Genomic DNA, 14683 nt, shown 5'->3' with positions numbered 1-14683 from the left:
GCTTGTAGATGGAGGAAAGGCTTTGGTCTGTCAGGAGGTGGAGTCACTGACCACAAGATCCCCACCGTCTGACATGTTCTCGTACTGATGGCATTTATGTGGCTAGTGCAGTTGAGTGTCCAGCAGCATTTGATATTATTATTGATGTTTGGGCGACTTAAGTACCGGGCCAAATCAGAATGGTCGGGTACAGGCTGGATCGAGGCAGCAGAGTCCAGGCCCTAGAGCATATCAAAGCGACTGATTAAGGTTTGGCCAGATTGAAAAGGTCAGGGTGTCAGGGCCTGAGGCGAGGGGCAGGCCAGTTCAGTTCGCTATCCCGCTCTGCCCTGAACTAAGGGTCGGTGGACAGGACCGCCTTTGTGCAATTCAATTCTGAATGTTATTAGCCTGCTTTATTGTTTGCATGATTGCATTGACTAGCTTAGATGGGAATCTTAGTCAGTGCAGATCTGCTCCATGATGTATGACTCTGTGTCTGTAATTACATTCAGTCACTGTATCCCTTCAAAAGATGCTACAAAAGAAGAAGCAATTCTGTGGAGACCAGGTTCGGCTGTGATTGCTTACTAACAGAGTATTGTGGACCAAAGTCATTTCATCTGCTAGAAATGGTTCAAAACTACTTCGCACAAATTCGGCCATCAATAGAGTATCCCCTGATAAGGAAAATGCTTCAATGGCACTGACACGGTTCATGGCTGAGAAGGGACCAAAGTTCTAAACTGGAGCAGTTTGACTGGAAATGACCACAATCGCGTTTCACAGCACACAATCATGTTTCGAGGTAAGAACCTCCTTCCGCTCTGTCCCAAAATGTCCTGTTTCCAGTTCCTACAGGAGGTCCTCTTTCAATCCAGAGGCACCTTGAGACCAATGCCCTTTAGGATGGCGATCCTTTCACTCAGATCTTACAGAAACAGAGACTTTTACTTAAATAAATAAGCATCAGTTGGAAAGTGTAGGAAGAAGCCGCTGGGGAGGGAGGAGATTGAACCCACCTACCTAGGAGCATGGACACAAGAGATTCTGCAGATGCTGGAAATCTTGAGTAACACACACACAATCTGCTGTAGGAACTCAACAGGTCAGGCAGCATCTATGGAGGGAAATGTGCAGTCGGCGTTTCAGCCCGAGACCCATCATCAGGACTGGAAAGAAAAGGGGGAAGTTGACCTCCTCTCTTTGACGGGAGTTCAGTGACACCCTCTCCCACTGCTCCCCCTCTGTGATCTCTGCTGCCCTCCGACTCATCGACCACGTACTCACCCAGGCTCACTACCGTAGCAATGTGTCTTTGCTAGGAACTTATCTCAAATCATCCACCCCTCCCCCACCCACTTACCTTCCCCCCCCCCCCCCCCCCCACCTGGTCTCATCGAATACTTGACAGCTTGTACTTCTTCCTCCGCCCTCCCCACACCCCCCAGCTTCTTATTCTGGCTTCTACCCCCTTCCTTTCCTCCCCTGATGAGGGGTCACAGCCCGAAATGTCGACTGGTGTCTGACCTGTTGAGTTCCTCCAGCATTTTGAGAGTGTGTTGCTGTCATAGCCTGCAATTTCCCTTTCGGAGTTGTGCTTTTGAACTGCCTGTATGACCTGGCATTTTTGTGTTATGAACTAAAGTCTGAAAGGTGCAGGATGGTTGCAGCATGGAGAACTGAGGCAGCGGGGTCTGGGCCCGAGAATGGGAAATGAGCCAGTGTTTGACCATACCATTGCTGGAGTGGACTTGGAGGCAATTTGATGCAGCAAAACTAAGTTGAGGCAAGGCAGAACCCAGGCCCGAGAGCGATGAAAGATCCGAGGTTTGATCGAGTTAAGCACTGGGCTGAATGGAGGGGGTGGGGCCCACCCGAGAGCGTAGCGAAGCGGCAGAGCCCAGGACCAAGTGTGAGGCATGACCCAAGGTTTGGACAATTTAAGGGTCAGGCCAGATGGAAAAGGTCAGGGTGTTTTGTCTTTGTTCTAATGGTTTCTCGTTCTTGTTTGGTTTCTGCTCTTGTAATAATCTTTTAATACAGTACAATTATTGTAAGCAATAAGTTTTATGCCTTATTCTTGATTTCCAAAGAACATTTGGATCCAACATTACCTAGAAGAAACAGTAGGCTATTTTACTCCTTCAGTCTGCCCACCACTGACTAAGACCATGGTTGATCTAATCATTAGCCTCAGATTTACTTTCCTGCCCGATCCCTATTAACTTCCCTGCAGTTGAAAAATCTGTCAAAACACCTCAAATCAGGGCATGTTATCAGATTATTCAAAGAGCCTATGGTGATAATGGATTAACGCCAGAGGCACACCTTCTCTCTATAAATAACCTATGTCACATAAATTGTAAAACAACCATGCTTTGTTATCATTGCAGTGTTCTATAATGAGGGCTGTATTGAAATGGTGGAGCCTCTTTCAATATTTGAGTCTTCATGCAAAAAAGAAGCAAATGAGGGCATGATGCAATATTCCAAGGTGTGATTGGTTGTAAATATCTTACCCGATACAGTTTCCTAGATGTAGCTTGTAAACTTAAACCTGTGAAAGGAAGTGGAAAAACATTCAGATTTGGGTCACATCATCTGTCGCGTTAATTTTCCTAAAATTCATCTCTCAGGAAATAAGCAACTTTGGAAAGGCCACATTTGTGCTTATCACGATAAATCTCAAGGCTATTAGGAGCCAGCTAGATGTAGGCCCGAACAGGTAAAGACTTGAAGCTTCCTGCATGAATAGGACATTAGTGAACTGGATCAACCAGGTGGTTTCTATACATGGACCCAACCCAAAAATAGTCAAATCGACCAAATTCAAATCTACACCTTGCTTAGATGCAATTTGCAAGAAAAGTCCAGATGACAAAGTTCACTCACTCCATCTTTTAATCAAGTAACCTCATCACCATCAGCACAATGTTTTCATGGGGCACTGTGTTATAATTCTTCCAAATGCATTGCCAAATTAGGAATTACCTATTGCAAAATAACCACATAACCATATAACAGTTACAGCACCGAAACAGGCCATCTCGGCCCTTCTAGTCTGTGCCGAACGCTTACTCTCACCTAGTCCCACTGGCCCGCACTCAGCCCATAACCCTCCATTCCTTTCCTGTCCAAATGCACTTTACAGAGCGCTTATAGTTCCCAATCTTGTAGTATTGCCTTATCTACGCTGCACTTACCCCTCAATCACCGGCTGACTGACAGGCTCCTCTGAACTGCTATGGCCATGAGTCTCAATTACCTCCTGGGCATGAAAATTTAGTGGTTGAGTAGTTGCAATGCACTCAATGGTTGTTGGTCTGCCTCGCTTCCATTTTTCATTTTATACTTAACAGTAATGAGTTATACCCAATTGTTAACCAAACTGAACAGTAAGATATTGCCCATAGCTTCCTCAGCAATGCCTCTTGGCTCAGAGTCAGAAGGTTGTTGGTTAAAATTCTGCTCTGGAGACTTGAGCACATTATTTTTCTTAGAGTTTAACATTCTTTGAGCTTGCTTACATGATTGTATATTCACCTGTTTGTCTCTAAATGTTCAGTGGATTTTAGAGGCACAGAGTACTACAGCACAGAAAAAAAGACCTTTTGGCTAATCTAGTCTGTGCCAGCCTTCGTTTCTGCCAAGTTTCATCTACTTGCACCAAGACCATCGCCCTCCAACCCTTTTGCATTCATTTTCAGTAGTGCAGATGGTTCCGTGCTTCTGTGGTATCTCTGTAAACCTGATAAATTAAGACTGTCCTTGTTTTCTCATGGGTTGGTCTTATCAGAGCGAGTTCCCTATCTGTCCAGCTTCAACCAGTTTGCAGTATAAAGCAGGGGTTCCTAACTTTTTTATGGCATGGAACCTTACTATTAACCAAAGGGTCCGTGGACCCCTGATATAAAGGAAGATCACAAAGCTGAGAGTGAGTTGGTTACAGTTCCCTGCTGCTGTGTTATTTGCTTTACTGCTATTTCTGTATTATGGTCATCTCACAAAATGGCTATAACCACAAGATTTGCACCTCGTTCCTGACATCCCAGAAACCTTCTGGACAATATCCTCTCCAGATCCAATACAACCCACACCAAATGGTCCCTATAGGAGGTTTTTCAACAATGGCCTGGTAACAGAACCAGGAAAGGCCATTCACTCCCTTGAGCTTGTTCTGGCTCTCAGTAAGATTCTGGCTGATCTCCACCATGCCCCCGTTACCCACATTAGAACCACAGCTCACAATGCGCTTTCCCGGTAATGTAATTCCAATATAACGCAGTTCTGACCTGGTATCACAATGGTTTTCAGAGGACGCACTTGCAACCCTTGTGTAGGGTACTCCAAAGGGGTGTTGGCTTTTGCAATGATCATCATGTCAGCAGGGGAATGGGACCTGTGCAAAATCAGAGAGAAGGAAAAGAGAACAGAAGCTCTGAAAAAGAAACAAATGCAGAACCTAAATGTAATTCCTTCAAAATTAAACCCCACTGGTGTTCGAGTGATGAAATCCAAGATCGATGAGTCCATGTTGGCAACAACAGTCAAACAGCCTAGAATCCTTGGAGGCACACCCATCCATCTACAGGTGGCCCCCATTTTTCGAACGTTCACTTTACGACAGCTCGCTGTTACGAAAGACCTACATTAGTACCTGTTTTCGCTAACAGAAGAGGATTTTCGCTTTTACGAGAAAAAGATGCTGGCTTTATACGTACGTGTGTTTGCCCAGTGAAAGACTACCATGACTGTGAAGCCTTGCGCGGGCAGTTGCGTGCACATGCGTGTGCATGCGTAGGCGAGTATGTGCTGATTTTTTTCCTCCACATCGATTTTGGCTTGTTGTCTTCCCAATTTTGATGTGAAACTACACCGTACATACAATATTTCTACTTTATATAGGGTGTATATTTATCATATCATTCCTGCTTTTACTATATGTTCATGTTATTTTAGGTTTTATGTGTTATTTGGTATGATTTGGTAGGTTATTTTTTGGGTCTGGGAACACTGACAAATTTTTCCCATATAAATTAATGGTAGTTGCTTCTTCACTTAATGACATTTCGGCTTACAAACTGTTTCATAGGAACACTCTACCTTCGGATAGCGAGGGAACCCTGTATTTGAATATTAAAACTCATAACTTTGACCCTGAAATTGTTTTTGTGGCCTAAAACAATCACCCTGCATTCTGTTAATGTTCTCCCTCACACAACCTCAATGAACTTAACTGTATGGATGGTATGCAAGACAAGCTATTCACTGTACTTCAGTACTTCTGACAAAAAATAAATCATATTCCTAATTTAATTTGTTCATTTCCATTCAATGTGATAGGAATGAACCTCAACTCTTTCACTGGTCACTGGGCCCCTGCAGTGACAGGGATCACCCCTGCCTCTGATGACTGTGCATTCAGCTGCCAAGTTCTGGAATTCCCTCCCTAAATCTCTCCACCCATCTTTCCCACTTTAAGATCCCAATTCCCAGGAGGTCTGCACCCACACTGCGCATTGAGCGGTTAACTGGTAACCTCGCCAACAGAGATGACAGGAAAAGTGTAAAACAGCGGATGCCGGGAACTTTGAAATTAAAACAGAACATGCTGGGAACGCTCAGCAATTCAGACAGCATCTGTGGGGAGAGAAACAAAGCCAACATTTCAGGTCCGAGACCATTCTCTATAAAAGCAGAGAGTCTGGTGATAAACACACGAGATTTTGCAGATGCTGGAAATCCAGAGTAACACACAAAATGCTGGAGGAACTTAGCAGGTCAGGCAGTAGCTAAGGAGGGGCTTAAAGAGTCAACCTTTCAGGTCAAGACCCTTCATCAGGACTGGAAAGGAAGGGAAAAAGCCAGAATAAGAAGATGGGAGAAGGGAAGGAGTACAAGTTAGCAGATGATAGGTGAAACCAGGTGGTGTGTGGCAGAGGGGGGATAAAGTGAGAATCTGGGGGGTGATAGCTGGAAATGTAAAGACTGAAGACTGAAGATGAATACTTTGCTTCAGTATTCACTATGGAAAAGGATCTTGGCGATAGTAGGGATGACTCACAGCGGATTGAAAAGCTTGAGTATGTAGATATTAAAAAAGAGGATGTGCTGGAGCTTTTGGAAAGCATCAAGTTAGATAAGTCACTGGGACCGGATGGGATGTATCCCAGGCTACTGTGGGAAGTGAGGAAGGAGATTGCTGGGCTCTCCCTCAGGCAATGATCTTTGCATCATCAATGAGGACGGGAGAGGTACCGGAGGATTGGAGGGTTGCAGATGTTGTTCCCTTATTCAAGAAAGGGAGTAGAGGTAGCCCAGGAAATTATAGACTAGTGAGTCTTACCTCAGTGGTGGGTAAGCTGATGGAGAAAATCCTGAGAGGCAGGATTTATGAACATTTGGAGAGGCATAATATGATAGGAATGGTCAGCATGGCTTTGTCAAAGGCCTTATGAGCCTGATTGAATTTTTTGAGTATGTGACTAAACACATTGATGAAGGTAGAGCAGTAGATGTAGTGTATATGGATTTCAGCAAGACATTTGATAAAGTACCCCATGCAAGGCTTACTGAGAAAGTAAGGAGGTATGGGATCCAAGGAGACATTGCTTTGTGGATCCAGAACTGGCTTGCCCACAGAAGGCAAAGAGTGGTTGTAGACAGGTCATATTCTGCATGGAGGTCGGTGGCCAATGGTGTGCCTCAGGGATCTATTCTGGGACTCCTACTCTTCATGATTTTTACAAATCTACTTATCCAAGATGGCGGCGCGACGCAGCTTGCAGCAGCCACTCCGGAACTGATTATCTGTTATTTGTGAAGCGGGGTGCCGTGCGTAATCATAATTGGATGAAAAACGGATGTGGGAGCACGGAGGAACATCTGGAAATCTCCAGGAAGACCTTCTTCGTTGCTGCTGCTGCTGTGAGGTCCGGGTCTCTGCTGGGAAGAACAGGCCCCCAGTCCTCGGGGTCACGTTGCCGATGGCCGTTGGCCGGGGCATCTTAATACGCTCGGCAGAGGATGGTGCTCGGAGAAGCTGTGCCGAAGGGGATGGTCGTTGGCTCGGAGGTTCGACAGACTCAGAGTCCACTGCAGTCGGGCGCTTTCACTGTGTGCTGTGTCTGCGAGGCTGGGTTTGACGGAGCTTTCATTGTGTACTGCATCTGCGAGGCTGAGTTGGGCGGCGCCGTGGAAGTCCATAGCGGGGGTATTCCCTTCTGCCGCCTGCGTGGGATGACGAGTCTATCGGGGACCCTGGGGACTTGTGGAAACTGTGTGGTGGTTTCTTTTGAACTTATAGTCTTTTAACATCTTTGGACTATTTTTACTGTGCCCATGGTCTGTTTTTTTTTATCAATTATGCTATTGTTTGCACTGTTGTAACTACGTGGTTTTGTGCAGGTCTTGTAGCTTTAGTTTTTGGTCTTGTTTTGTCTGGTGGATTTGGAGCTCCTTTCCAGGGAATGCGCTAGACGGTAGCGCGATATTAATACGTAGCAGCCTCTCCGGACTCTGGATTGTGGATTGCCAAATGCTATGTGGATTTTCTGGTGTAGTCTGTTTTGTCATGTGCTTTTGTGATATCATTCTGGAGGAACGCTGTCTTATTTTTAACTGCATTGCATTTGTGGTTTCTAAATGACAATAAACTGAATCTGAAATTACCTGGATGAGGAAGTGGAGGGATGAGTTAGTAAGTTTGCTGATGACACAAAGGTTGGAGATGTGGATAGTGTGGAGGGCTGTCAGAGGTTACAGCGAGACATTGATAGGATGCAAAACTGGGATGAGAAGTGGCATATGGAGTTCAACCCAGATAAGTGTGAAGTAGTTCATTTCGGTAGGTCAAGTTTGAAGACAGAATATAATATTAATGGTAAGACTCTTGGCAGTGTGGAGGATCAGAAGGATCTTGGGGTCCGAGTCGATAGGACACTCAAAGCTGCTGTGCAGGTTGACTCTATGGTTAAGAAGGCATATGGTGCATTGGCCTTCATCAATCGTGGAATTGAGTTTAGGAGCCAAGAGGTAATGTTGCAGCATATAGGACCCTGGTCAGACCCCACTTGGAGTACTGTGCTCAGTTCTGGTCACCTCACTACAGGAAGGATGTGGAAACCATAGTAAGGGTGCAGAGGAGATTTACAAGGATGTTGCCTGGATTGGGGAGCATGCCTTGAGAATAGGTTGAGTGACGGAGGAAGAGAGGTGACCTGATAGAGGTGTACAAGATGATGAGAGGAATTGATCGTGTGGATAGTCAGAGGCTTTTTCCTAGGGTTGAAATGGCTAACAGGAGAGGACACAGTTTTAAGGTGCTGGGAAGTAGGTACAGAGAAGATGTCAGGGGTAAGTTTTTTACTCAGAGAGTGGTGAGTGTGTGAAATAGGCTGCTGGCGACAGTGGTGGAGGTGGATACGATAGGGTCTTTTAAGAGTCTCCTGGACAGGTACTGGAGCTCAGCAAAATAGAGGGCTCTGGGTAACCCTAGGGAATTTCTAAGGTAGGGACATGTTCCACACAGCTTTGTGGGCCGAAGGGCCTGTATTGTGCTGTAGGTTTTCTATGTTTCTATTTCTAAGAAAGAATCTGATAAGAGAGGAGAGTGGATCATGGGAGGAGGAGACGCACTAGGGGGAGGTGATAGGCAGACGAGGAGAAGAGAAAGAGCAAGAGAGGAGCCAGAATGGGGAATAGAAAAATAGAGAAGGGGTAGGGGAGAAATTACCAGAAGTTAGAGAAGTCAATGTTCATGCCATCAGGTTGGAGGCTACCCAGACGGTACATGAGGTGTTGCTCCTCCAACATGAGAGTGGCCTCATCGTGACAGTAAAGGAGGCCATGGACTGTCAGAATGGGAATAGAAAATGGAACCCAGACAGTCTGATGAAGGGTCTTTGACCTGAGGTATTAACTCTGCATTTCTCATCACAGATGTCTGCTCAGAAGGAAGGCTGTTGAGAGGTGATAGCATTGCACACCTGCAGTGAAAAGTATTCTCCTGATTGACAACAAAACACAGTTTAAGGGCCACATACAGAGAGTGTATTCTGCACCTTGATGACACAGCCTGTGTGAAAGTCAAAGATTAGCCTTCCTTCAGCAGCTGAATGAGAATAATCAATGGATCGTACTGGGATTCACACATGCATTTGCCTAGGCCCTCACCAACTGGTGGTCAGAAACATCTGTCCTAGCTCTCTAACCCACAACAAGAAAATTCAGGTGCATTTTTTGTTTAAACAACAACACACACAAAATGCTGGTGCAACACAACAGGCCAGGCAGCATTGATAAGGAGAAGCACTGTCGACGTTTCGGGCCGAGACCCTTCGTCAGGACTAACCGAAAGGAAAGATAGTAAGAGATTTGAAAGTAGTGGGGGGAGGGGGAAATGCGAAATGATAGGAGAAGACCAGATGGGGTGGGATGAAGCTAAGAGCTGGAAAGGTGATTGGTGAAAGTGATACCGAGCTGGAGAAGGGAAAGGATCATGGGATGGGAGGCCTCGGGAGAAAGGGGGAGGGGAGGAAGCACCAGAGGGAGATGGAGAACAGGCAAACAACTAAATATGTCAGGGATGGGGTAAGAAGGGGAGGAGGGGCATTACCAGAAGTTAGAGAAGTCAATGTTCATGCCATCAGGTTGGAGGCTACCCAGCTGGTATATAAGGTGTTGTTCCTCCAACCTGAGTTTAGATTCATTTTGACAGTAGAGGAGGCCATGGATAGACATATCAGAATGGGAATGGAACGTGGAATTAAAATGTGTGGCCACTGGGAGATCCTGCTTTCTCTGGCGGACCGAGCGTAGGTGTTCAGCGAAACGGTCTCCCAGTCTGCGTCGGGTCTCACCAATATATAAAAGGCCGCACCGGGAGCACCAGACACAGTATATCACACTAACCGACTCACAGGTGAAGTGTCACCTCACCTGGAAGGACTGTCTGGGGCCCTGAATGGTGGTGAGGGAGGAAGTGTAAGGGCAGGTGTAGCACTTCCCTGAATGGTGGTGAGGGAGGAAGTGTAATGCCCCTCCTCCCCTTCTTACCCCATCCCTGACATATTTAGTTGTTTGCCTGTTCTCCATCTCCCTCTGGTGCTTCCCCCCCCCCCCCCAACCTTTCTTTCTCCTGAGGCCTCCCGTCCCATGATCCTTTCTCTTCTCCAGCTCTGTATCACTTTCACCAATCACCTTTCCAGCTCTTAGCTTCATCCCACCCCCTCCGGTCTTCTCCTGTCATTTTGCATTTCCCCCTCCCCCCACTACTTTCAAATCTCTTACTATCTTTCCTTTCGGTTAGTCCTGACAAAGGATCTCAGCCCGAAACGTCGACAGTGCTTCTCCTTATAGATGCTGCCTGGCCTGCTGTGTTCCACCAGCATTTTGTGTGTGTTGTTGTTTGAATTTCCAGCATCTGCAGATTTCCTTGTGTTTGCATTTTTTGTTTATTTGTGTTGGCAAGGCTCTGTTTCAACTGCCTATCCCTAATTGCTCTTCTTATAACGCCAACTTGGGAAGCAGTTAAGATCCAAGAACATTGCTGAGTCCTGAGTCACTAACAGGCTCACCCCATGTTATAAAGATAGGACTTACGGATACCCCTACCTATGAACAAGCTTCCATGACAAATTTAAAAGCCCAGTGTAAATACATACATTCATACCTATGAACAGAAGAACTAGCTTTCTCTCTCTCACTTTTAGTAATAGCTCTTTCTTATCAGAATTACATACTTTTGATGCCATTCCTACAACACTGTGGAAGTGTGGTTACCAGATCAAGATATTTTTGTCTCTTATTGAAATCTGGCCAAAATCGTGTATTGGATGTCTGTAAACACGGAACCCATATGTTCCTGGATATGGCCTCTGTAGGCCAGGCCAGTTAAAGGCAACAGGTGGAGAAAAATTCTGAACCAGAGGAGTTGTCACAACAGACCAAAAGTTTCACTGTTACTATTACCAAGACCAGATTTTGATTCCAAACTTAAATTTGCTTCATTAGCTGTCTTTAAACTGCCAAGGTCAGAACTTGTATCCCAACCCTCACAAGATCACAATATAACCTCATTGGTCTGGAAAATGACAGTCTTTTTTTTAAACTAACCTTGGAATCTTCCTGCTTTGTGCAGCTCGCTGAAGATTTCAAGGAACCATTAAGAGAGTGCTTTCAAAGCAGGAAAGCTTAGAAGGAGCTGAAGACCACGTTGAATTCGAGTGTAACCCAATATAGTCGTTTAATCTTTCCAACGCTTGCTTGTACCTTTATATAATCACTTAAATATACATGTAATTGTTCAGTGAATTTTCTAGTAATAGTTAATGAATCAGACTATTTGTAATTACGTGATGTCTCGTTATCTTCCCAATTTGAGCTAGTTTTTAGTATAAGGCAACCATGACATATTTGTTCATTGTCTTTTCTCTTTTTGATTGTTCTTATTACATTCAATAAACAGCCATAAGCAACAAGTTTTATGCCTCTTTATGACTTCTGAAGAAACTCTGGATCGCAAAATCGCCAGATCCTTCCCACTGGATTAGTCCAATTGATCTTGTGTCCAGTCCCTGCAGAGAACTTCAAGCCCTGGAAGAGTGGACCCACTGAGAGCACAACTGCAAGACTCGAGCAAAATTGGCCTTCGGGTTTCCTGACATTTTGTTGAGAGTGTTAAACCCCAGCAACCAGTTTAAGGTGACACAATTGGTAACGTGGAAGGAGGGCACATGGTAAAGGGTGACCAGTAAAGGTATTCTGGATTGTGATAACTCATTTGCTACAGTTCACCATCACTGCAGGACTTGCATGTGTCTAGGTCAAAGAAGCAGCCAGGATAAATCATTGGGGACAATATCCACCCAGCAAGTTGCCTTTTCCAAAAGCTCTCTACTGGGAAACACTATAGGACTATTAAGACAAAAACTTCACTGTATCTTAAAGTTTCTTTCCCCAGGCAGTTAATCTGATCAACCATTCTAACTAGTTCCCCACCCATCAACCACCCATTTACACTGATCCCATTTTATTCTCTACATATTCCCATCAATTGCCCCCCCCCAAGATTCTACCACTCAAGGGGCAACTTACAACAGTCAATTAACCCACCAGCCCGCACATCTTAGGGCCATTGGAAGAAACCGAAACAGGTAGGGGTGCGGGGGAAACCCATGCAGTCAGAGACAAAACGAGCAGACCCCACACAGAGCGCGCCCAAGGGCAGGATTGAAGCCGGGTCTTTGGATCTGTGAGGCAGCAGCTCTACCTGCTGCGTCACTGTGTTGCCGACAGCTATTGGTAGCTTTAGACGCCTGGGTACTGCATCAGTAACATTCCGGTTGCTCATACCTCTGTAGAAAACGGTGATACTCCTGCTGCCTCTGTTTCTTCAGCTCCTCTCGCTCTGCCTCTTTGAAGACCTGCTGAAACTGGTGGACAGAAACCTGATGGAAAAGGTGCCTGGTGAATGGCAGCTTCAGTACAGGTTCCTCCTTATCGCAACTACAGTCATTCTTTGGAAGCAGCCTAATGAAAAAAAGAGATTTGTGTTGTCAGAACTCACCAGCCACTGATAAATGGGGTAACTCATCGGTCCAAAATACGACTTGATACCTCAACATTCCCAAGTGTGATATCCCGTGATTTGAATGTGCAATACATTTCATGTACAATAACATAACATTTTGAGTGACCTCATTTGACTTGCATTGCTTAAGGCACCAAACATCTGAACGTGTTTGCTCTGCATCCAGTTTAGGTATATACCTCTCCTTAGAACGTATTGTAAGAAGTTTATGTTTATTCTAATTGCTCCTGCTGATCCAATGAAAAATATTCGACTTTTGTCAATGAGACGAATACTTCCTCTCTTGAAATGCCACAAGGGATCTCAGTGCTTCAAGACAGACAGCCTTCAAAGTAAAATCTGCCATGGCCACCAATTTGATCCCTACTTCCCTTTGATCAATAAGCCTCCTTGTTTTCTGAGCAATTAACATCTTGAAATACAAATTTAGTGAGCCAACAATGACATTAAGCAGCTTTGTATTTAGTGATGGACTTGATTCTGAAGTCAATTAAAATTGTCTCTACAATGAGCAGAACCCAATGATATATCATGATCATTACCTTAAGGAAATCAGCATTCACTCCATCTGACCATCACCCACTCACCCCTGTCCCTGGGTCCCCTCCCTCCAATGTTCCCATCTACCCTCATCACCTTCCATATTTGGTTCCAGGCTCCACCTTCCTCTGCTATCAGACCCACCATCTGCAGCCCTTTGTCACCTCCACCTCTCACCTCCAGCCTCTGTCACTATCTCCACTTTCCCCTTCTCCATCTAACACCCTCTTCACCTGGATCGACCCATCACCTGCTGGCTCTTGCATCACTCCCTCACCACTTTATATTTGCCATTTCCCCTCCATATTTTCTGTCCTGATTTTCCCAAATGGGAACTATCTCCTGCCAGATTTTGCCCCATCCCATCCCCTCACATCTTTCTACTGTCTATTTCCCCTTTTTCTTTCCAGTAAAGATGAAGGGTCTTTTCCATTCCCTTCCACAGATCCTGCCTGACCTACTGAATTCATAGAAACATAGAAATCTACAGCACATTACAGGCCCTTCAGCCCACAATGTTGTGCTGACCATGTAACATACTCTAGAAATTGTCTAGAATTACCCTACCACATAGCCCTCTATTTTTCTAAGCTCTATGTACCTATCCAAGAGTCCCTTAAAAGACCCTATTGTATCCACATCCACCACAGTCACCAGCAGTGCATTCCATGTACCCACCACTCTCTGTGTGAAAAACTTACCTCTGATATCCCCTCTGTATCTATTCCCAAGCACCTTCAAACCATGCCACCTCATGTTAGCCATTTCAGCCCTGGGAAAAAGCCTCTGACTATCCACATGACCAATGCCTCTCATCATCTTATACACCTCTATCAGGTCACCTCTCATCCTTCATCGCTCCAAGGAGAAAAGACCAAGTTCACTCAACCTATAATCATAAGGCACACTCTCCAATCCAGGCAACATCCTTGTAAATCTCCTCTGCACCCTCTCTATAGAATCCACATCCTTCCTGTGGTGAGGTGACCAGAACTGAGCACAGTACTCCAAGTGGGGTCTGACCAAGTTCTTATATAATGTTACCTCACGGCTCTTGAACTCAGTCCCACGGTTGATGAAAGCCGACACACCATGCGCCTTCTTAACAACACTGTCAACCTGCGCAGCAGCTTTGGATGTCTTGTAAACATGGACCCCAAGATTTTGCTGATCCTCCAAAGTCTGCCAAGAGTCTTACCATTAATATTATATTCTGTCTTCAAACTTGACCTACCGAAATGAACCACTTCACACTTATTTGAGTTGAACTCCATCTGCCACTTCTCAGCCCAGTTTTGCATCCTATCAATGTCCCGCTGTAACCTCTGACAGCCCTCCACACTATCCACAACACCCCCAACCTTTGTGTCTTCAGCAAACTTACTAACCCACCCCTCCACTTCCTCATCCAGGTCATTTATAAAAATCACAAAGAGTAAGGGTGCCAGAACAGATCCCTGAGGCACTCCACTGGTGACCAACCTCCATGCAGAATATGACCCATCTACAACCACTCTTTGCCTTCTGTGGGCAAGCCAGTTCTGGATCCACAAAGCACAAAGCAATGTC

The 14683-nt window shown here is 45.3% G+C and overlaps 1 protein-coding gene across 7 annotated transcripts in view; it reads right to left on the bottom strand.

Annotated features, from left to right (window-relative positions):
* b4galnt1b (beta-1,4-N-acetyl-galactosaminyl transferase 1b) overlaps positions 1 to 14683 on the bottom strand; it is a 129351-nt gene that overhangs the window by 68105 nt on the left and 46563 nt on the right. For 6 of the 7 annotated variants that reach the window (XM_073071141.1, XM_073071142.1, XM_073071145.1 and 3 more), the window contains exons 3-5: positions 12337 to 12513; positions 4275 to 4381; positions 2502 to 2539 (exon numbers count right to left, since the gene is read on the bottom strand). In XM_073071141.1, the coding sequence (XP_072927242.1) occupies positions 2502 to 2539; positions 4275 to 4381; positions 12337 to 12513 (322 nt within the window). Of the gene's footprint in view, positions 1 to 1005; positions 1024 to 2501; positions 2540 to 4274; positions 4382 to 12336; positions 12514 to 14683 lie in introns of those variants that run through there. The other variant, XM_073071146.1, reaches the window with a different exon arrangement.

The sequence above is a fragment of the Hemitrygon akajei genome, chromosome 18 (genome assembly GCF_048418815.1).
Source record: "Hemitrygon akajei chromosome 18, sHemAka1.3, whole genome shotgun sequence".
In the NCBI taxonomy this organism is placed as follows: domain Eukaryota; kingdom Metazoa; phylum Chordata; class Chondrichthyes; order Myliobatiformes; family Dasyatidae; genus Hemitrygon; species Hemitrygon akajei.
Note: the sequence above shows the minus strand (reverse complement) of the source record. Positions and strands in the feature narration are given on the sequence as shown.